This window comes from Staurois parvus, unplaced genomic scaffold, assembly GCF_062004578.1.
Source record: "Staurois parvus isolate SC_StPar_1 unplaced genomic scaffold, SC_StPar_1.0 ptg000192l, whole genome shotgun sequence".
In the NCBI taxonomy this organism is placed as follows: domain Eukaryota; kingdom Metazoa; phylum Chordata; class Amphibia; order Anura; family Ranidae; genus Staurois; species Staurois parvus.
In genome coordinates this window covers 5,490,478-5,511,635 of record NW_028317988.1, presented here as the reverse complement: position 1 = coordinate 5,511,635, position 21,158 = coordinate 5,490,478, and the positions used below count along the sequence as shown (strand labels likewise).

The 21,158-nt window shown below is 41.3% G+C and overlaps 1 protein-coding gene across 3 annotated transcripts in view; it reads left to right on the top strand.

The window, feature by feature from the left end:
• Positions 1-21,158, top strand: part of UBR2 (ubiquitin protein ligase E3 component n-recognin 2) — a 131,584-nt gene that overhangs the window by 51,955 nt on the left and 58,471 nt on the right. The window contains exons 10-22 of one of the 3 annotated variants that reach the window (XM_089677820.1): positions 317-405; positions 4,103-4,201; positions 4,274-4,372; positions 6,531-6,694; positions 7,354-7,453; positions 7,550-7,678; positions 7,843-8,026; positions 11,790-11,851; positions 12,192-12,302; positions 13,778-13,843; positions 15,033-15,155; positions 16,074-16,137; positions 17,261-17,385. In XM_089677820.1, the coding sequence (XP_089533946.1) occupies positions 317-405; positions 4,103-4,201; positions 4,274-4,372; positions 6,531-6,694; positions 7,354-7,453; positions 7,550-7,678; positions 7,843-8,026; positions 11,790-11,851; positions 12,192-12,302; positions 13,778-13,843; positions 15,033-15,155; positions 16,074-16,137; positions 17,261-17,385 (1,415 nt within the window). The remainder of the gene's footprint in view (positions 1-316; positions 406-4,102; positions 4,202-4,273; positions 4,373-6,530; positions 6,695-7,353; positions 7,454-7,549; positions 7,679-7,842; positions 8,027-11,789; positions 11,852-12,191; positions 12,303-13,777; positions 13,844-15,032; positions 15,156-16,073; positions 16,138-17,260; positions 17,386-21,158) is intronic. The other 2 variants (XM_089677818.1, XM_089677819.1) reach the window with 2 other exon arrangements.

The following is a 21,158-nucleotide window of genomic DNA, read 5'->3' as shown; positions in this document are numbered from 1 at the left end:
TGATCAGCACACTTGTCCAATCACTCTGCCTGCAGTTCTAAAATTGACAGCCCATTCTGAGGTACAAGCTCAGAGCTATAAGAAGAGTCTGCAGGAGCCATACATTGCGCCCATGATCCACTGATTTGCAGGTGAAATGTTTTGCAGGTTCCTGAGGAAAAAAAATAAATAAATGCAAAAACGTGCATTTATTTAGTTTTAAAGGTGAACTTATCCTTAAGAATATGGGTGCTGCAGAATAATGCAGCCATTGTGCAAGAATATGTGTCAGAACTACTTTAATTATAGAAGAAAACTTGTTTATAATTTTTTTCAGGTGCAAGAAACTGCTACCACCAGCTTTTCATGAGCAGCTTGTTGATGGACTTAAAATACAAGAAACTTTTTGCCATTCGTTTTGCAAAAGTAAGTGTTCTATTGCCTTTTTTATGCCTTCATATTATTCAGTGCAGTCTTTATCACTTAGGGGAGAATCAGAGCCTTTCTGTTCCTGGTAAAAGGCCTGATGGGTATTGCAACTATTTTAGCATTAAGCAGGAGATCGGCATGTTGAAAGATTTGACATGTGATTCTGTAACAGGATCTGACTCAGTTTCTGATTAACAGTTTTTATGTGGGAGGCCCTGGTTATTTCAGTGTTAAATAATCCTTTAAAATTACATTAGGTAAAAGCTAGTACTTTGTTACAGAGAGTAGCACTATTTGGATGTTAAAGTGTATGTAACACCTAAATGTCATGGCACATGACAGGATTACCAACAAACAAACAAATAAAACTTATCTGTTTTAATGGTGCCGCTTCCTCCCTAACCGGACAGAGGGGACTCCAACACTCTAGGCTAGCTTGGAAGTGATTCTGTAGAAGTTAAAGTAGAACTTTAGGCAAAACTTTTTTTTTTTTTTTTTATTTTGGATGGAGTAAGAAAGGGTTATAACCCCTGTCAGTGTTTGTTTTTTTTGGGGTTTTTTGCCATTTGTTTCCTATTGCGGTGATTCCCATTTACTTTCTGTCCCGTAGCCAAAACAGGAAGTGAGAGGAAAACCCTGCAAATTAAGGGAATCCTTTGGGACCCCCCCCCGTGTCTCCAGAACTAGTGTCCCCATTGGAAGATTTCCCCCCTATTATTTTTCTGGAGACAACCCAAAATTTTGGGTATATTTTAATGAAAGCTTTGCCTTGGGAAATCTACTGATGGTCACTAGTAGCAGAACTGTCCATGTTACATCAGCCTAATGAACCAAATGAGAGAAAAAAAGCTTAAAAAAAAGAAAACTTCCACCCATCCAAAAACCCTCAAGCTTCAATATATTTCATTTTTGCTCTTGGGTGTAGATAAGCTTTATTAGAAAAAACGTTTGCTCCAGAACAGGCTATACAACATGGTGGCTATATGCACATTATCCAGTTGTTGTAAGGAGAGGAGAGAAAGCTGCTTCACAGGTCTGGGGATATGAAATCCCTGTGGGTGCTGAGAAATCAATACTCTCCAGCCCGAACTGTCATCCCTGGAAGGAGAGGAAAGAAAATGGCGGGGATTTCAAATCCCCGCTGCTTTCTCTCATCTCCTACCATTGAGATTATGGAGCATCTGCCTCCATTCTATACATCCCCACTCAGCATGGGATCCCTACAGAGGGGTTTCCCGCACCACTCCTGTGTAAACTCAGTCTATGACAAGCCAGGGTTCACACAGGAGCAGTGGAGAAACCACATGCCATTCGGACAGGAATCGCATTCCAGTTCAAATCGCATGCTAATCTTTGCAGTGCAATTTGTATTGACGCAAATCGCACCGCAAAGTATCGATTTCCGTAATCGTGAGCAAACACACATGAAAATACTCGGTATCGGTTCATCCCTACTTACAAGATTTGGGAATTTTTTACTTTTTTGCCTCTTACATTGCATCCAGAAAGTATTCACAGCGCTTTAGTTTTGCAACATTTTGTTATGTTACTGCCTTATTCCACTATATGTCTTATGAGAGAAGAATGGGTGCTGCCATTGCTGGCCTCCTCCTGCCAATGCTGTTTTACTACCTTTAAATCACAAGCAGGGACGTTGTAAAGAAGTGTCCAATTTCCATATCTCTCTACATATTTTAGGCCAGGGTTTCAGGTAGCATTAAAGTGCACCTTTGCCCAGACAATTCAAATTAAACTATTTACATATTCTTAACAAGTAGTAAAAGGACTTTTAAACATTCCATCCTTGGCATCTCTTGCTGTTTCTAATGTGAAGTAGGCCTCAATGTAGGTTTTTTGTTTTTGTTTTTTTTTGTTTTTTAATATATATAATTCTGTATTTAAATTAACTTTAATTCAGTTTCTGTCCAGGTGATCGTTATATGGGCACCTTTGCACCACCCAGAGATGAAAGCTTTTATAATCTATTATTTTAATCACTAAAAAGCCAACATCTTTATTGTTGAAGGGCATACAACACTTTCTGATTCATTAATGCTCACTTGCTTTCTCACAATCTGTGGGTGAAAGGGAGAGCATCGAGTTATGTGAGATATCACTTGGCTCAGAGAGTTCTCAGAAATTTTATATAAATTAGTATAGTTTTGCTTAGGCAAGACTTTGTTCTCATAGCGGCTGTACAAAACCCTCAAATTAATGACCAGTTTCTTGACATGGTTTGAGCAGGCAAAATGTGTGATGAAGCCCTGCATTTTGATGTACAAAGGACATTTTGATGTGTTGGGGTACATCCCGCAAGACTGTTTAAAAAGTATTGCTTTTTTTTCTATCAATTAAATTATTAAAGTACAAAATATGTCTGGATTTGCGCTTTGACTAAGCCATACTGTATGCAAAAAAAAAAGTTTTGGCTTTACATACACTTTAATGCCAGAAAATGTTACTTCAATGCACAACACTGGCATTAGTTTCTGATATTGATTGTACGTTTCTCCCCATATTGCTTCTTTATTTAAAGAAGAATTCTAGGGTATATTTTTACATAGTTACAATGTAGCTAGATAACTAATGTTACTATGTATTCATCATATCTGGCCGAAGCACCTAGAAGCTTACTTCGTTTCTTCAGCGACCTCCACTTTGGGTCCCATGCTGTGAGGCCAGCCTGATGCATTGCGAACACAGGATGGTGACCGCTCAGCATTGGAAACCATTCAGAGAATGCTTTGAATTTTTTAAGTGAATGCTAAGCATTCCCTGATAGGACGAGGTGGAGAGGTAGAGCAGCTGACCTCCTGTATTCACAATGCATCAGGCCAGCCTCTCAGCACAACACCTGGAAGCAAGTGAAGATCACTGGAGTAGCAGTGTATACTTCAGTAATTTTCAGCTTCTAGGGGTATTGGCTAGGTATGGTATATGGATAGTTACATTGGTCTAAGCTGGACCAATGTAACTGTAAAAATGTACCATGATTGAAATTCCTCTTTAGATTTTTACTAGACTTTATAGCTTTTCTCTTAGTTACATACATGAACATATTCATTCTTTCAACAACCTTTCTTGAGTATGTTTTATTTAAATGCTTATGGGGGTATCCATATCTGCTCATTACATATAATTGCTGTGCTGCACAGTGATTGCATTTTACTGGGTTTTTTTTTCTCAGTTTGGATCTATCAGTCAGGATCATGCTGATGGAAAACAGACTGTGTGTTTTTAAGATTTTATTTTATGGGTTACGAGCAGGGAAGTTGGCTGAGGGCCTGATCTAAAGATCATCACTTGAGAGATTCAACAAACCTGTTTAATAATCAAATTATGGTACAGTAAGTGTTTAAAGTGCTTGCAGGTATAAAGTACAGCCACCTAAAGGTGTCTACACATACCTGTCACAGCTTTCATTGAATGCAAGGCTTTTGAGAAACTGCGACAACAGCTGGTAATTTTGGAACTCGCCTGCTTCTTACGTTTTCCCATACATTCCTATTGACCCTTCACTGGGATGGGCTGCCTCTCTGGTCAGCAGGAATGGGTGGTATTTATCAATACTAGGCTTTCTAGATGCTCGCACTTTATACCTGCTAGCAGCTTTATGTATATATACTTTAAAGATATGAAGCCTAGCTTACAAGGCCAGTGTGGATTGGAGGTGAATTTCCCCCTTGTTGTTTAGAATTACCAGCAGTTGCAGAAAGATTTTATGGAGGATGATCACGAGCGAGCCGTGTCGGTGGCTGCTCTGTCTGTCCAACTCTTCACTGTCCCCACCCTGGTGAGTAAATGCCCGATTTTGTTGTGAACTGATAGATGGCACCCCTTGTCTTTCTTACCTTCCTCTCACTAGAACTATGAGCGATTGCAGAGTGATTATGTCAAAGATGACCACGACAGGGAGTTCTCAATCACTGACCTATCCGTGCAGATATTCACAGTCCCTTCACTTGTAAGTATCTGACTCAATGTTCACTGACGCAGCTTCCTTGAATTCGTAAGTATAAGCCAGTCTGACAGGCTGTGTCAACTGGCAAACACAGGTCAGCTTCTATCATGGGTTGCATGAGTGTGAGTGTGTTAATTTCACTTCTTCATGGTTTTCCCCCCTACTGGCTTATCTTTCCCTTCACATAATGGAGGAATACATGTTATTGGTTAACACACTTAAACACAGATGTATGTAAACCATAAATGCAAAGTCTACCTTTTCAATCTTGTTTTGTGTTCACCCATATTTAGGGTGTAAAGTTTAACTTTGTTGCAGCCCCCCACCCCCCCACCTTCAGACATTGTTTATTTTCTGTGCATTGAAACTGTGTGGCACTGATTACAGTTGCAGTGCACTGCAGGCATAAATGCAACAAATGCATTTATTACATTTTTGCAAAGGGTGGACTATGCCTTTAACTCTGTTAGAATGTCTCACTGTATACAGATTTCTTAAGTCTATTTTGCAAATCTATTGCAAAGTTTCTTATATTAAGAGCCTTCAGTAATTTAGAAGTATAGTTCCACTAAAGCTGGCCATAGTTGATTTGTTAATTTTTTTTTTCAGCCAGTGGGCCAAACAAAAAAAAAAAAACTAGGTGGAGACTTTGTTCCCAGAGCAGTTATAGCCGTTATAAATGAATGAAACATTGCTTGACACTGTTTTGAACAGGCAAAATTTGTGCAAGCTCTTTTAGTTGTTCGTTGGGCTACCTGTCTCATAGACCTAATTTAGCAGGCCCACAGCCAACTGAAGGAGCATCTATGTCAGGGATTCCTGGTAATAAACTTTGCAACACAAAAATATTTGTTTATAAAAACTGTATACAGTGAGGATGCCAAACATACTGAAAAATACTGTAGATTTGGGTTATATAAACACTTTAATAACTATTGTGACTTTTAGCATTTTCCTCTATAACCTTTATCTGTCAAAGTAACATTAAAATTTTACTGTCAACATATCATGATAAAAATAAAGGATCTGTCAGTGCTGTTTTTTTAAAATTATTATTATTTGCCATGTCCGTGGCTGATATACTTTTCTGTAGGGCTTCGCTACTGAGTCATTGACTTGGAACAAGCATTCAGCAAATAAAAAAAAAACAGCCTTGACACTTGTTTTTGGTCAAAGATTCTGTAAGTAGTGAAATGTTAAAAGTAAAAATGGCCAAAGCCATTTTGGCCATACTTCTCACATAGGTTACAGGACTGCACTTACTTGTACTCTCCTGTGACCCAGAATCAGATGACAGCGGGCTAAAGTCCACTGTCAGCTGACGTCATAGACCTGCTCCAGATTCTGGAAGGATCCTGTACAATGTAGAAATCTACCCAGATGCCTTTCAAGGAGTTGGCTCAGCCTCTCGGCACACCGCTGAGAGTCTGAGCTAGCTGCTACCACCTCCTCTCCTGCCTGGTGCTCCAGTCAGCCTTGGAGGGGCAGAGCAGAGAGTTGGTGACTGACAGTTGCCACTCTGCTCGATGAGAACTGAGCCTTCAGCGACATGTGATTGCTCAGTTCTCTGGCTTAGAGCCAGCAGGAGACAACGTGCAGCATCAATGCTGCAGAAGGTAGGTAAAAATGTATGTTTATTTTTTTTATAATCCCACGCTTATCCTTTAAGATGAGCATATTTATATTACGGGCTTACCTAGATAAAGAGTCGGTCGTTGTAGTTTAGCCAAAGAAAGTCACTACATATCCAAATTCCTATGTTATATTTCCAGGAAGTGAGACTGAACCTGTGTGATGATGCCACCTCTGAATGTTTATTCAGCTTAGGGCTCAGAGAATATTGGTGATCTGTTCTCATTAAAAAAAATGAAATTTCAGGGTCCTGCCAATGCCCTAGAATGTTGAGCCTTTTCATGATCTTGGAGTCTTTTCTACTTCTACCAACCTTTTGCTTAGTAGAGTAAGTTAAGATAGTTTATCATGAGTAACTCATTTCACTCTTTATTTCCATGAATGGATGTTCATTACAGGTATACGTGTTCACACTTCTTTATTCCTTTCAAGTTTTAGCACCAGGTTCTCAGTTAATGCAAGTCGACACAATGCCCTTTTTTGTTACTACTAATATGTACTAAAGATTAAACATTTTGATCTTGGCTAGGCTCGAATGTTGATCACTGAAGAGAACCTGATGACCATCATAATAAGGACATTTATGGATCATCTGAGACATCGTGATGTCCAGGGCAGGTTTCAGTTTGAACGATACACAGCACTGCAAGCTTTCAAATTTAGAAGAGTTCAGAGCTTGATTTTGGACCTGAAGTAAGTACGAAAATCGCAACCTAAAATTACCCTTCCAGGGTACTTATTTCAGCTTAAATGAGCCCTGACCTATGGAGTTGCGGTGGCTTTACACTAATGTGGTGCAGTTTTTCAAGACCGTTGGTGTAGCACAGTGTACCCGTGGGTTTTGTGCAGGTTACCTGCACTTTGCCATAGGCTTCTTTTGTGTGAGTTAGTGGCCCAGGTGCTCATGCTATCCTGTAAACACTACAACTTTAAGCCTAGTACACACAGGCTGAATGTCGGGCAGCATCAGCTGGTTCATTGGCATCGGCCGTTTGTAGAGCAGCTGGTCTGACAGAAGCCTGCTGTTCAGGCAGCTTCTGTTGAAGGGGCATGATAGGAAAAAGTCAGAGCGCTGACCAGAGTGTTCTGGCGGGGGGCTGTCCCCATGTTAGAACACAATAGCACAGCAGGTGACATCGCTGTATTAACAATGGATAGTTAGTACAGCAGCTCCTCCTTAACTGGGTTGAATGAAAACAACTTAGTGTGTACTGGGCCCAATGTGTTTAGGGCCTAGAATCATGTTAGTCGGCAACAGAAAGTAGTATTTGATCGTAACATAAAGATAGATTTTAGGAAAGTAAATAAGGGTTCTGTGAAAAAAGATTAATTGTTTTATTTTTCCTCCCTAGGTATTTGCTTATTAGCAAACCTCCTGAGTGGTCATCAGCTCTACGCTCCAAGTTTCTTGAAGGGTTCTATGCCTTTTTAGAACTTCTGAAGTGCATGCAGGTATATCCTGTGTTCTGGTGCTTCATTGTATGCAAATTCTTTATTGTTTGACATTTCTCCTGTATTGTTGCTTCATCTGTTTGCCTGTGTGCGCAGGGAATGGACCCAATAACCCGCCAGGTAGGCCAGCATATTGAGATGGAGCCAGAGTGGGAGGCAGCTTTCACTTTACAGATGAAGCTAACACATATAATTTCCATGATGCAAGATTGGTGTTCTACTGATGTAAGCATCACATCTTTCTTTTTTCTTCCATGTGTTGATTTCAACGCCCTTTTTTTTTTTTTTTTTTTTTCATTCAATCTGTCTATGCCCAGCTATAGCATAAACTCAAAGTGAGTGAAGTACAATATAAAGAAGTAAAGTTGTTGTGTCTTTCTGCTCTCCAGGAGCATGTTCTGATTGAAGCCTACAAGAAGTGCCTGGAGGTGCTGACACATTGTCACGGTGGGTTCACGGATGGGGAACAGCCTATAACTCTCAGCATGGCAGGTCACTCGGTGGATACCATACGATACTGTGTCTCTCAAGAGAAAGTCAGCATCCACCTCCCGGTCTCACGACTTCTAGCAGGTAAGTGTTGCAAATGTAGCCTTCAAGTTAAAACAATGATAAGCTCTGTTAAAAAAAAAAAGGGGGGAAAAGTGCACCTTTCACTTATGCTGGCTGTGTTTGCTGGTATTGATGTCAGGCCAGACACTGTATAATGCCAAGGAAAGGGAGATGTGTCTTGGGATTCTTGAGCTATGAATTTGTGCTTTTGGGTTTAATACCTTTTTAACAAACAGTAATAAAGCTTTTAAATTAGACCTCAATGACCTTGGTGGTTAGAGCCACTTTGGATTTCAAGTCCTCAGAGTTCACAATAGAGTTCACAACCCCTTCTTGCAGCTACTCTGATTTTTTTTTTTTGTGTTTTGTTTTTTTACATCAGATAAGAAGGTAGGCAGGCTGCCAGGTCACTGCTGGAAGAAGGGAGTTGAGCTACCAAAAAAGTGAAAGAAAAACTTATCAGCTTTAGTTGCAAGCAAAATTTGATTGTGAACTACTCCACAGTAGTCACAGCTACTTGCGAGTGCTTGTTTTTTAATGTTGAAATAACTTTATAGTTATTAACCACAGGTAAAAAACATGGTTTAGTGACATTACATGTTGCACAATAGAAGTTGCATGTTCTGTAGCAGGGAACATTTCCAAGAGTCCTTTGAGACAACAAAAGAGACTAGACAGCAGACACAGCATGGTTTGAACAACATAACAAAGTACACAAATATTTTATGGCTGGGGGTAGAGTGATAAAAGGTTCAGTGGGGGGGAGCGGGGTAAACCTGGCCACAAACACCCCCACTCCATCTAGTCGCATAAGTTCCTAACTCCAGAAACCACTAAACAGCTCATCCACTCCCTCATCATATCACGACTCGACTACTGCAACTCCCTCCTCACTGGCCTGCCTCGCCGCTGGCTATCCCCGCTTCAGTCCATCCTGAATACGGCTGCCAGACTCATTCACCTTTCCAACCGCTCCATCTCCGCCACCCCCCTCTGCCAATCCCTCCACTGGCTTCCGATTGCGCAACGGATCAAATTCAAAATCCTAACGCTGACGTACAAAGCTGTCCACCATACTGCCCCGAACTACATCACTGACCTAATATCCAAGTACCGCCCAGCACGCACACTCCGCTCCTCACAAGACCTCCTTCTCTCTAGTTCCCTGGTCTCCTCCTCCCATGCCCGCCTCCAGGACTTCTCCAGGGTGTCACCCATCCTCTGGAACTCCCTGCCCCAACCCATCAGATTATCACCTACTCTCCTCTCCTTTACGCGCACCCTGAAAACCCATCTCTTCAGGGAAGCCTACCCCGCCCCCTGCTAACTTGCCGACCTCCTCCACTCTTCCTACCACTCCATCCCCCACAGCTATCTCCTCCTGTGCCACCATCCCCTCCCTCCTAGATTGTAAGCTTGAAAGAGCAGGGCCCTCGATCCCCTCCTGTTTTGCATTGTATTGGTATTGTTCTGTCACATGTTCTGTCCCCCTTTGTAATGTACAGCACTGAGCGAACTATTGGCGCTTTATAAATACTGTATAATAATAATAATAATAAGTGGTAGATGAAGCAAGCCGTCTATCCCATATTTTGTTGTACTTCGTGGGGCAACCTATATGGATATAGATGAGTTTCTTATACGGAAGAGTTGAGTTAACTTCAATCAACCATGCCTGAAGGGTAGGAACGGTTGTCTGCATCCATTGGCGTGCTGAATAGGGATTCGTGCAAAAGGGTGACAAGACACTTATTCTCAGGCAGGTCCAGGAGGAGGCAGAGAAGACTTACTTTGGGATCTAGTTGTAGAGGGGAGCCCATGTGATCATGCAGGAATGATTTGTTCCCAGTACATCTGAATAATTGGGCAGGACCATATGAGGTGAAAAAAGGTACCAGTCTCCCTGAGGCATTGGGGGGCACAAGGGGCTCTGCTCGGGGCGAAATATGTAGACCCGAAGTAGGGTAGTAGTATGCACGATGTAAAGCTGGGTAAGTCTGTCAGGGATTCTCGGTGAAGTCAACTTGGTGCCCTCCTATATCTCGTCCCAGATCCCTGTTTTCAATGGCCAACATCTGGCTCCCAGCGGGATTTGGCCTTCTCCACTATGCTGGTTATTGTGTGAGTGTGAAATACAGTGTATAAAACCAAAATCAGCTTGGTAGGCTCGGACCCAAGAATGTCTATCAGAGATAGGGGTTGAAGCAGAGGGGCTGGCTCTGGAAATTGGGCCTGCAAGACATGATGGAGCTTTAGGTATCTAAATAGCATATGATTGGGGAGGTCAAATTCCACTTTTAAGGTTTGGAACAGCTTGGGCCCAGGGGGCGCAACCACCTGGTAAAGGTATATGATTCCCCTAGAGGACCAAATCTCAGGGTTAGGGATAGTGAGGAGTTCAGGCAGTCGAGGATTGAGCCAGAGGGAAACAGGTGAGTGACAAGAGGGGGCATTTAGGTGACGAAGAGCTAGCTCCTAGATATATTTTTGTTGGTGCGCTAATGGGTTTCGAGTCACATGGGCACCGGAATGCCCACTGTCCCGCAATACCACCTGTAGAGAGGAAAAGAAGGTGCGACAAGGTTGCCTAAACACTAGAGCCTGGTATCAATCAGCCTCAGATTTAACTAGGTGGGAAAAATCAGACAACTGCGCCTCCGGATAGTAAGAATGAAAATTCGGGAGGGCCGTCCCCACCCCCACCCCCATCGTGGTGGGGTTTTTGAGTGCGAGCCAGGAGAGCTTATGTCTACCTGATCCTCAAATGAACAAGTTAAGGATTCCTTCAAGTTTTTGAAGGTTTAAGGGTAGCAATACCGGGGAGTGTCAGAACATATAGAGGATTTTAGGCAGGAGGATTATTTTAACTAGGTTAATTAATCCCATAACCCCCAGTGGGAGCCTTGCCCATGATTGGATGCCTGCCTTCAGGATGGTAAATAGTGGCTCGATATTGAGCGTAGGATAGTCCAGGAGCTCCCTGGTAACAGAAACCTCCAAATATTGGATTGTAGAGACTCTGCGTAGAGGCAGGGAAACAGAAATGTATGACGGAGGACAGGCGTCCAGGGGGAGGATCTGCGACTTACTCCAATTGATGCGCAGCCCAGAGTGTGCTCCAAACTCATCAATAACCTGTAAAGAGGGGCCTGTGTCAGCCAGGTAAAGAAGCATATCGTCCTCATACATTCCAATGGTTTCCACCAAGGAGCCCACCCAGAGGCCCCTAATATCAGGATGACGTCTGAGCAAAGTGGCTAAGGGTTCTGCCACAAGCACATATAATACGGGGGACAGAGGACAATTGTAATGGGTCCCTTAGATGGGACCCAAGAGTGTAGTAGTAGTTATTTAAACTAGCAGATTTAAATACACTAACACTAACAAATTCAAGCCAAACTCTAGCACTTTGTAAGTAGTTACAGATAAAGATTTTACATATATAAAAGCTGGCCATTGTAAGTGCCCCTGTCAGTGTTAAATGGTTTGTCTCTACCCTCTAACTGAGATATCTGCAGGACAGTGTATTCTTTTGAAAAATAACATACTTACTGGCTGTATCGCCAGGTGAAAATAAGAGACCGCTTAAAAAAGGAAACTTATGCAACCACCACATGTAAGGATTGGCAATCTGCAATATAATGTTTGCTTTGGGGGTTAATACTTTAAGAATTCATTAATATTTGAAGGTCCATAACCTGTCCACAGTTCTACTGTAAGTATTATCTAATGGAATAAATACCTGAATATTTGTCCTATCTCTTATTATTTTTTTCACTCTTAGGTCTACATGCATTGCTCAGTAAAAGTGAAGTGGCTTACAAGTGTCCTGAGCTTCTGCCATTTGTAAGTGCAACATATCCATCTGCTATTTTATGGTTAGGTGTATATATGACTGTCCACACCAAACACAATCCAGACATTATTCAATAACATTTTTTTTGAAAGCGCTGTATTCAGTATTCCCAACGGAAAATATTCTTTTTTTTGTCACTTGTGTACTTATTTGCTTCATTAATTGACCGTAATTTATATGTTGGAAGTTTGGCTACAGTAAGAAAACAATTTCAGAAAAAGAGGTGTTAAAAGTACAAGCGCTTGTCGTCTTACTCAAATATAATTTTGACACATTCTTCAAGTATGAATGTGCGTTGTAGTTGTCATGTTTGACTGTTTTCTTACTCAGAGTGAATTGAGCCCACCAATGCTGATTGAACACCCACTCCGCTGTTTAGTGCTGTGTGCTCAGGTGCATGCTGGAATGTGGAGAAGAAATGGATTCTCTTTAGTAAACCAGGTAGGTGATAGTCTTTTAATGTTTGCTAAACATTTCTGTACTCTTGTTAAAATGGACTTCTACCATAATGTGCAACTTTGCACAGCTTACTTAACACATTTTGTCACTCCCAAAGTGTGTTGTTCTAGGAATGAAACATCTCTTCATCACTGCTGCCCTGTTATTCCATTCATCTTTAGCTGCACATAGATTTGGAATAGAAATGGTAGCAGGCAGGGGAAGAGCTTTTATGGCAGACGAGAACTACATAAAAACCTACAGTATCGGCTAGCAATTTTTTAAAAGAGTTTAGTTGCGCTTTAACTACTTCAAGTCCGGACAATTTTACCCCCTTCCTGTCCAGGCCAATTTTCAGCTTTCAGTGCTATCACACTTTGACAATTGCGTGGTCAACACTGTACCCATATGAATTTTTAGTATTTTTTTTAGACAGATAAAAGTTTATTTTGGTGGTATTTATTCACCACTAGGATTTTTATTTTTTTTGCTATATAAATGAAAAAGTCCAAAACTTTTGAAAAAAAAGTGTTTTTCTTATAACATTTTGCAAATAATCTTTCTTCATAAATCTTGGCTAAAGTGTATTCGGTTATCTTTTTAGTAAAAAAAAAAAAAAAATAACCCAAATTAGTTTATAACCAAAAAGTATAATTTTTCTAAATTTTTCTTTCAATTTTTTTTTCAATTTTATATATTATTTATGTTTTTGTGGGTTTTTTTTAACATACTGTCTCCCTAGCAGTAGAGTGTCACCATAGTGACACTGTACTACTTGTGGGGGGGGTGATGATTTTTTTTTTCACTGATTGCTTTTACACCCATAAAGGCTATAAAAGCAATCATTTCTCCTTCTCTCTGGTTGCAATCTTGTAGCCATTGAGAAATACTGCGAGAGCTGCGATTGGTCACAGCTTGTCACATGGTACAAGGCTGTTGTGAATAGCCTTGTACCATGTGACCTCTGTGATCATTCACAGATTTTACAAGTAGGAAGCAATAATGCAGAAGTGACATCTTGCTTACTACTATTCATGTGATCACTGATTGGCCAATCAGTGATCACATGATCAGCACCTCACAGAGAGGTCCCATACAGCGATCGTTGTTCCACTGTGTCCTCCGGACAACAGCGGGCACCAAGGGAGCGCGCACAGCTTGAAAATGCGAGCGCCATTTATGAACGCCAACCCACTCCTGTACTGCTCCCCATCTGGCCATTTATGTACATGGGCTGGACGGGAAGTGGTTAAGCTATGCCCTGTCCTACAGCTGAATATGACACTGGTGTGTCAGTGTGCTCACATTCGAGGGGAATAGGCAAGAAAATAATAAATGACCAATAATGCCTTGGGGTTCTGAGAAATATCATTTAGCAGCTTCTTTTAAGAAATATTCGTATTATGCTGATGTGCCCTAATAAGGAGCAGAAATATTTTTATTCATCATATATAATTGGTATGTGTTTTTTCTCACAGATTTACTACTATCATAATGTGAAATGCAGAAGAGAGATGTTTGATAAAGACATTGTGATGTTACAAGTAAGCAGTAGTTATTTTTTTCAGAATAGATCTAATTATGTTGATTCTATGGTCCCTTTTAATGCATTCGCTTGTCAGTGAAATTGAAATAGGTTAAAAATCATTGAAGCCAAAAAGCCTAGAAAGACAGAATGTACTTGCCATATCTACATTAAAGATTGTCTGTCTATTTTCTTACACAATTCAAGATAAAGTCACAGAGGTCTCCATCCACTAATGGATATTGAATGCAGTATTTGGATCACGTGACACATTTTTTCCCAAATATCACATTCAATACTGAAAATGTGGATTCACCATCCCTTAATGCGGTATTTACCTCAAAATGAAAAAATGCTTGGTCAGCTCCCTAAAGTAAATAAATGTGTTAAGAAGAAGTTGTCCAAGCATGTGATAGTTAAAGAATGATTAAGAATTTTATTTCAACTGGTTGTCATGGAGCCTGCACCTACTGCGTCCTTATCATCTATGACTCATCTTTAAAAAAAACAGCAAAGGGAGGTTCCCCCCTAATCCTTACCAGGACCTTTGTGCCTGGTATGGATTTTTAGGGGGACTTCATGCCAAAATTTTTAAAGAAATGGCGTGGCCCCCCCCCCCCAAAATCCATACCAGACTCTTATTTGAGCATGTGCCTTGGGTGTGTGTGTGAGGGGTGTGTATTGTAGACAAGCGAGCGCCTGAAATCAGCAGTCCCAGTGATCTGCAGGGCAGAGTGTCAATCACGTGATCGTGCTTTGGCTTAGTAAACGGCTACTATGCCTGAGCACTGTCACAGGAGCAGTTGGCTACTAGGCCTCTTTGCAGTGACACAGTCACTTTGCCTTGCATGGACAAAGTGATAGTGTCTCTTTAAAAAAGTTTATCTAGGCAAAACTATGTGGTACATCTCTGCAATTCAAGCACATTACTCCTTGTTTTTATCTCGCAAAATGCTGCAAGTACAGAAGAAAAGCTGGTAGTCCTGCCAGAAATCCACTGCACTTCTAATTTCTTGCGAGTGGTTAACATGGTTTATGCTGCACTATTACAGGTAGAGTTATCAGCCTTTTTTGAGTTTCCCTCCGCAACCCTACAGAACACCTCCCCCTTATGTTATGGAGATGAGAAGAGGCCACATCACTGATCAAATACAGTTAACTGTAATTTGCAATGTCCACTCAACCAGCAAGATGTGTTTTAATTCTAGGCTGGAGCTTCCATGATGGATCCCAACCATTTTCTGATGATCGTGCTCAGCCGGTTTGAACTCTTCCAGATATTTAGCACCCCTGATTATGGGAAAAGGTTCAGAAAAGACAGCTCGAACAAGGTATGATTTTATCCTCTACTCCTCCATATTTCATTAGTTACTATTTCACATCTGAATTGGTTTTGCACAGCCTGAATTTGGTATGATTTTTTGTGTAAAGGGTAGGGAAGATAAGTAAGAGCATCAGACCATTGGAAGTGCTTACTGTACGCAAAGATTTTTCAGCTTGCTTGGAGTTTCTGGGCTGTGGGCACCAGTGCTTCCTAAAAATGCCTGCTTCACCACTGTCTAGTTTTGGCCAAGATGCAAAGCAGAAAGTGCAAGGTCCAAAAACTGAGTGATGCTCATTTTGGCAGCAAGACATCTTATTTTACTCTGTGGCTTCTCTTGTTACTTATTTTAATCTTCATAAATTTAGATCCTGTTTATAATGTTGCCTGTGTCTCTTCTGATGATCAGCCTGAAGGGACAGTGTCTGCTGACAGGCAATCCATCACCAGCACGTTATACTCGCCCATCTGCTTCTTCACCACCTGCTATCTTTGAGGCATGCTGTAATGAAATAGGACTTTTTTGGTTAGGGGGAACATGTGACCTCTCCCATATAACAGTGTTCAGACCTGCACTACCAGTTGTCAAGACCTGTGCGCCTGTTTTTCTGGGCAGCCAAGTGGGACAGTTTGCAAAGTTCAAAGATAGATTTATCACTTAAGATAAAACTAATTTCCCCTCTATACAGATGTATAATTACGTGATCAGGGTCAGGTTTCATTCAGTCGCAAGTGTGTAGAGCAACCAAAAGGAGAAATGTATGCCTCATGTAACCTTGTAATAAATCTGTGTCACAGTACATCTCACTGCTCCTGTTTAGCATTGCTTTGCCTTGTGAAAGGACTGATGAATGCCCCCCGCTGTCTTTCTAGGCTTAAATTGTGGCTTTGTCCTTTTAATTACTCTGCATGTCTTCTCTTCTTCCAGGATATAGTGCAGCAGAATAACACCCTCATTGAGGAAATGCTACATCTCATCATTATGATTGTTGGTAAGTTTACTTGCTGTCATTCTACCTGATTGGCTAAAATCTGAAGTTTAGAATTGCAGTCTTGCCGAATTTTTAATTTGTCTATGGTCTGTCATCATGCTATTCCGATCTTCAATTATTTCTTTACACATATGGTCCGTGTGTCGCACAGGTTAATAGTGCATGTAAAGCTGATCAATGTTTTCATGTTTTATAAATTCATTTAATGTTGTGTTCCCCCATACCTTTGCAGTTAACTCATCTTTTACAGTGGCAAAACATTCACCAAACTAAGCTCTTTCTGTCCCAGTTGCAGATTTCCCCTCACTGTCTATCACAAATAAATCCATCCCCATTCTGTCACAAAGGAAGAAAATAGTTTTTAGCTTGCTACACACTATTACGTTCTCAGCAACAAGTGGAACACACATTCCTGGATAGGGCTAGAAAGCAGTGGGTGTTGCAGCAACATCCAGCTGACAACTGGAACAACCACAGATCAACATTCATATTTGCCAGCACACCACAGATCATCAATGTAATTCAAGAAACTTTTATTTTTGATAATTGAAGAATGACCCATCACAGAAAGAAAAGTGCTACATTTCAGAGCCATGCAGGACCCCTTCATCAGGCATGCCTGACGATGGGGTCCTGCATGGCTCTGAAACGTTGCTCTTTTCTTTCCGTGATGGGTCATTCTTCAATAAAAATAAAAGCTTTTTGAATGACATCAATGATCCGTGGTGTGTTGGCAAATATGAACATTGATCTGTAATTCCAGTTTTCAGCTGGATGTTGCTGCAGCACCCACTGCTTTCAAGCCCGATGTTTTTGGTACATCATATTGTATTCTAGAGTACAGCCAGCGTTGTCACCCTCTGACAGGAAGTGGCTGAAGAAGCTCTACTGTTAAGATCAACAGCTCTGAACTTTCTTCACAAAACACATTGAACAAATAATACTCTGCCAGGCAACGTAACGTATCATTTTTGATACTTGGGTTTAGATACCCTTAAAAAGCAAGTACCTAGATCTGTGTTGGCTTTTGGAAACTTCCAGATCTGCTCAGTAGGGTGTGTTCTGCATAATGAATGAAGACAGACTAGGTTATATGGTATTTACTACCTGTTTTATGTTCCAGGTGAACGATTTTGCCCTGGCGTAGGGCAGGTGTCTGCCACTGATGAGATAAAGCGGGAAATTGTCCACCAGCTCAGCATTAGACCTATGGCCCACAGTGAACTGGTCAAGGCCTTACCAGAGGATGTAAGTGTACCTAGGTTTAATCTGCAGTTTTCCTCCTATGTTGAAAGGTGATGAATGTATGGCATATGATATCTGCTAAGGTTAATATAGCCATCACTCAAAGCAGAAATAGCCGCTTTTCTTGAACATACTTCCACATTATGGCAAGAGCTCTGGGGACCACAAATAACTACAGTTTTACTTTAAATGTTAAGTACATCTCACTGCAGTATTCATCTTGTCTGTGGCTGTGCCCCACAGAGTCTTCCTCTGTTATCTAGCATCACTCCTCCGGTCCTCTTTGAGTTAAATTAAATCTTTTGTCATTTAACCCACTTACTGTCAGTCAAGGACATCATAAACACACTCCCCTGGGGAGTGTCTTCAAGCTGCTCTGGGCGCACAGGTGTATGTTGCAGACAATGAGTTCACCTTGATAAAAACCTCGCTATGCAGTCATACTACACCATAGCATCACTCTATGCTGACCATGTCTGTCCCGTGGTAACATACCTGTGGATCATATTTGCAATAACAGAAGCCTTACAGAAAAACTGCCACTGCTTTACATGGCGCATGTTATTGCAAATTTGGTCCACAGGTATGTTACCAGAGAAGAGGCATGGCTGCAAAATGTTATCAGCATAGAGTGTTGCGATGGTGTAATGTGACTACATAATGCTTTTTTTTTTTCATTTAACCTCCCTGGCGGTATTCCCGAGTGTAGCTCGGGGTAAAGTTTCAGTACCACAAGCATTAACCCCCAGCTTCACTCGGGCTTACCATGTGGCGCTGCTCCGGGATCTGTTCACTTAACTTGTCCTGCGCTCCCGCAATGTCCCTCCTGCAGTGTCCCTGGCAATGTCCTTCGGCACCTGGGTTCCGTCCCCTGCGAACGTCGGGACGTACGGGGGACGGAACAGCAGGAAATTTGAAAATGACAAAAAGTGACATTCAGTAAATACACTAAAATCACATAGTAAAACATTACTGTATCAAACCATTTCACATACATTTTGTCCAGTGCGCTGCCTGTATTTCTACTGTTCTTTCTGCCTGGAAACTGAGAAACGTCCATGGCGTCCAAAAAACGTCCCTTTAGGTCAAAAGGGGTTTTAGACCAGCTAGAGAACAGCGATAGTAAATTAGAACCAATTGCACAATTGAGTGATGATTCGTGGGGGAAATTAGTCATCAGACACTGAAAACGATTTTGTGACTTTGCTCAGTGATGTGCGAACTTGGCGCTATATTTCAAATTTCAGTGTTTTTGGTTTGATTATATTATTGAATTAAATTTATTATTGTTATATTATTATTTTTTTATGATTATTTATTAAATTATAATTTATGATTTCGTGTTTCAAATTGTAACATACCGGGGATGTTTACTAGACTCTTGTTCGGACAGATTTCAGTGAGTTATTCCTAAAAATTACAGGCCTACAATAAACAAAATACATATTTCCATGCAAAAAAATTTACCGCTGTAAGCACAGAAATACTGACATAATCAGACCGCTAGTGAGGCTAAAGGATAAGTTCACTTTTGGGAACATGTTATATGTACTATCTGTTTTTAGGGTGACACATGTAACATGTTCCCAATGCTGCAGCCACTGCCCCCCTCCCTGTGACAGAAGTATAGGGAGCAGTTTCCCATACAAGCTGTCACTTTTTAAAAACTGCATGCCTGTGCAGGGCTCCGCCCACAAGGCTGCGTCATTCATTCACAGTGTTCTGTGAATGAATGAACTACAAGTCCCGACAGCCTTAGTGACTGTCGGATTGTACTTCTCAGTGTACTACCATGCTGCTGTGGAGCGCTGTGGTACTTCATTGAATCTTCCTGTCCGTGTATCTGCTTGCCTGTACATCCCATACGTGCAAGCAGATATACTGACAGGTCTGCAAGAGACCTGCATGGCACCAGCGATCTGCCAGTCTCTTGTTCAATAGTTTACAGGCTCCTTCGAAAATAATAAATACACATTTTTTTTTTACCTGCAAAATAAGTGCGCTTATTCTTTTTAATCAAAAGTTGAACTTCTCCTTTAAAGGATAAGAAGGATAAGTCCACCTTCTGAACATGTTACACATGCTGGGAGAACAGCCTGCCTGTCCTCCTACGGCCAAGACTTGTGCTGACATGCCCCCTGCTCAGCCATTCACTGGGAAGATAAGTGTAGTTCTGTTTCTTCACCCCTAGCTTTTTGATCCCCTTATACAACTGAGAACAGAGGACACACAATATCGCCAAAAGTATTGGAACATGCATATGAACTTTAATGGCCCACCCTTTGCAGCTATAACAGCTTCAACTCTTCCGGGAGGTCTGTTCGCAAGGTTTAGGAGTCTGTCTATGGGAATGTTTGACCATTCTTCCAGAAGCACATTTGTGAGGTCAGGCACTGATGTCGGACGAGGCCTGGCTCGCAGTCTCCACTCTAATTCATCCCAAAGGTGTTCTGTCGGGTTGAGGTCAGGACTCTGTGCAGGCCAGTCAAGATCCTCCACCCCAAACTCGCTCATCCATGTCTTTATGGACCTTGCTTTGTGCACTGGTGTGCAGTCATGTTGGAACAGGAAGGGGCCATCCCCAAACTTTACCCACAAAGTGTGGGGCATGAAATTGTCCAAAATGTCTTGGTATGCTGACGCCTTAAGAGTTCCCTTCACTAGAACTAAAGGACCAAGCACTGAAAAACAACTCCACACCATAATCCCCCCTTCACCAAACTTTACACTTGGCACAATGCAGTCAGGCAAGTACCATTCTCCTGGCAACCGCCAAACCCAGACATGTCCATTGGATTGCCAGACAGAGAAGCGTGATTCGTCACTCCAGAAAACATGTCTCCTCTGCTCTAGAGTCCAGTGGCGGTGTGCTTTACACTGCATCTGATGCTTTGCATTGCCCTTGGTGCTGTAAGGCTTGGATGCAGTTGCTCAGCCATGGAAACCCATTCCATGAAGGTCTCTACGCATTGTTGTTGTGCTAATGTGAAGGCCACATCAAGTTTCGAGGTCTTTAGCTATTGACTGTGCAAACAGTTGGTGACTTCTGCGCACTGTGCGCTTCAGCATGTGCTGAACCCGCTCTGTCATTTTGCATGGCCTACCACTTCATGGCTGAGTTGCTGTTGTTCCCAGTTCTTTCCACATTGTTATAATACCACAAACAGTTGAGCGTGGAATATTTAGTAGCAAGGAAATTTCACGGATGGACTTATTGCACAGGTAGCAACCTATCACGGTACCACGGTTGAATTCTCTGAGCTCCTGAAAGTGACCCATTCTTTCACAAATGATTGTAGAAGCAGTCTGCATGCCTAGGTGCTAGATTTTATACACCTGTGGCCATGGAGGTGATTGGAACACCTGAATCCAATGATTTGGAGGGGTGTCCCAATACTTTTGGCAATATAGTGTGTGTTTATATATATATATATATATATATATATATATATATATATATATATATATATATATATATATATATATATATATATATATATATATATATATATATATATATATATACACACACACAGTTGTGTTCAAAATAATAGCAGTCAGACATCACTAACCTGATCAATCACTGTTTTTGGTAGAAATGATATTTCTACATGGCAAATAATTTACTAGCAGGTGTAGTAGTGTAATAGAAATCCAACAGACCCAACAGTCATGACATGCATGCTGCTGATTCTGTGCAATTGAATCACTAATTTTAAGGGGCATGCTCAAAATAGCAGTGTGGAGTTCTATTAGTGAGGTCATTCATTCTTTGA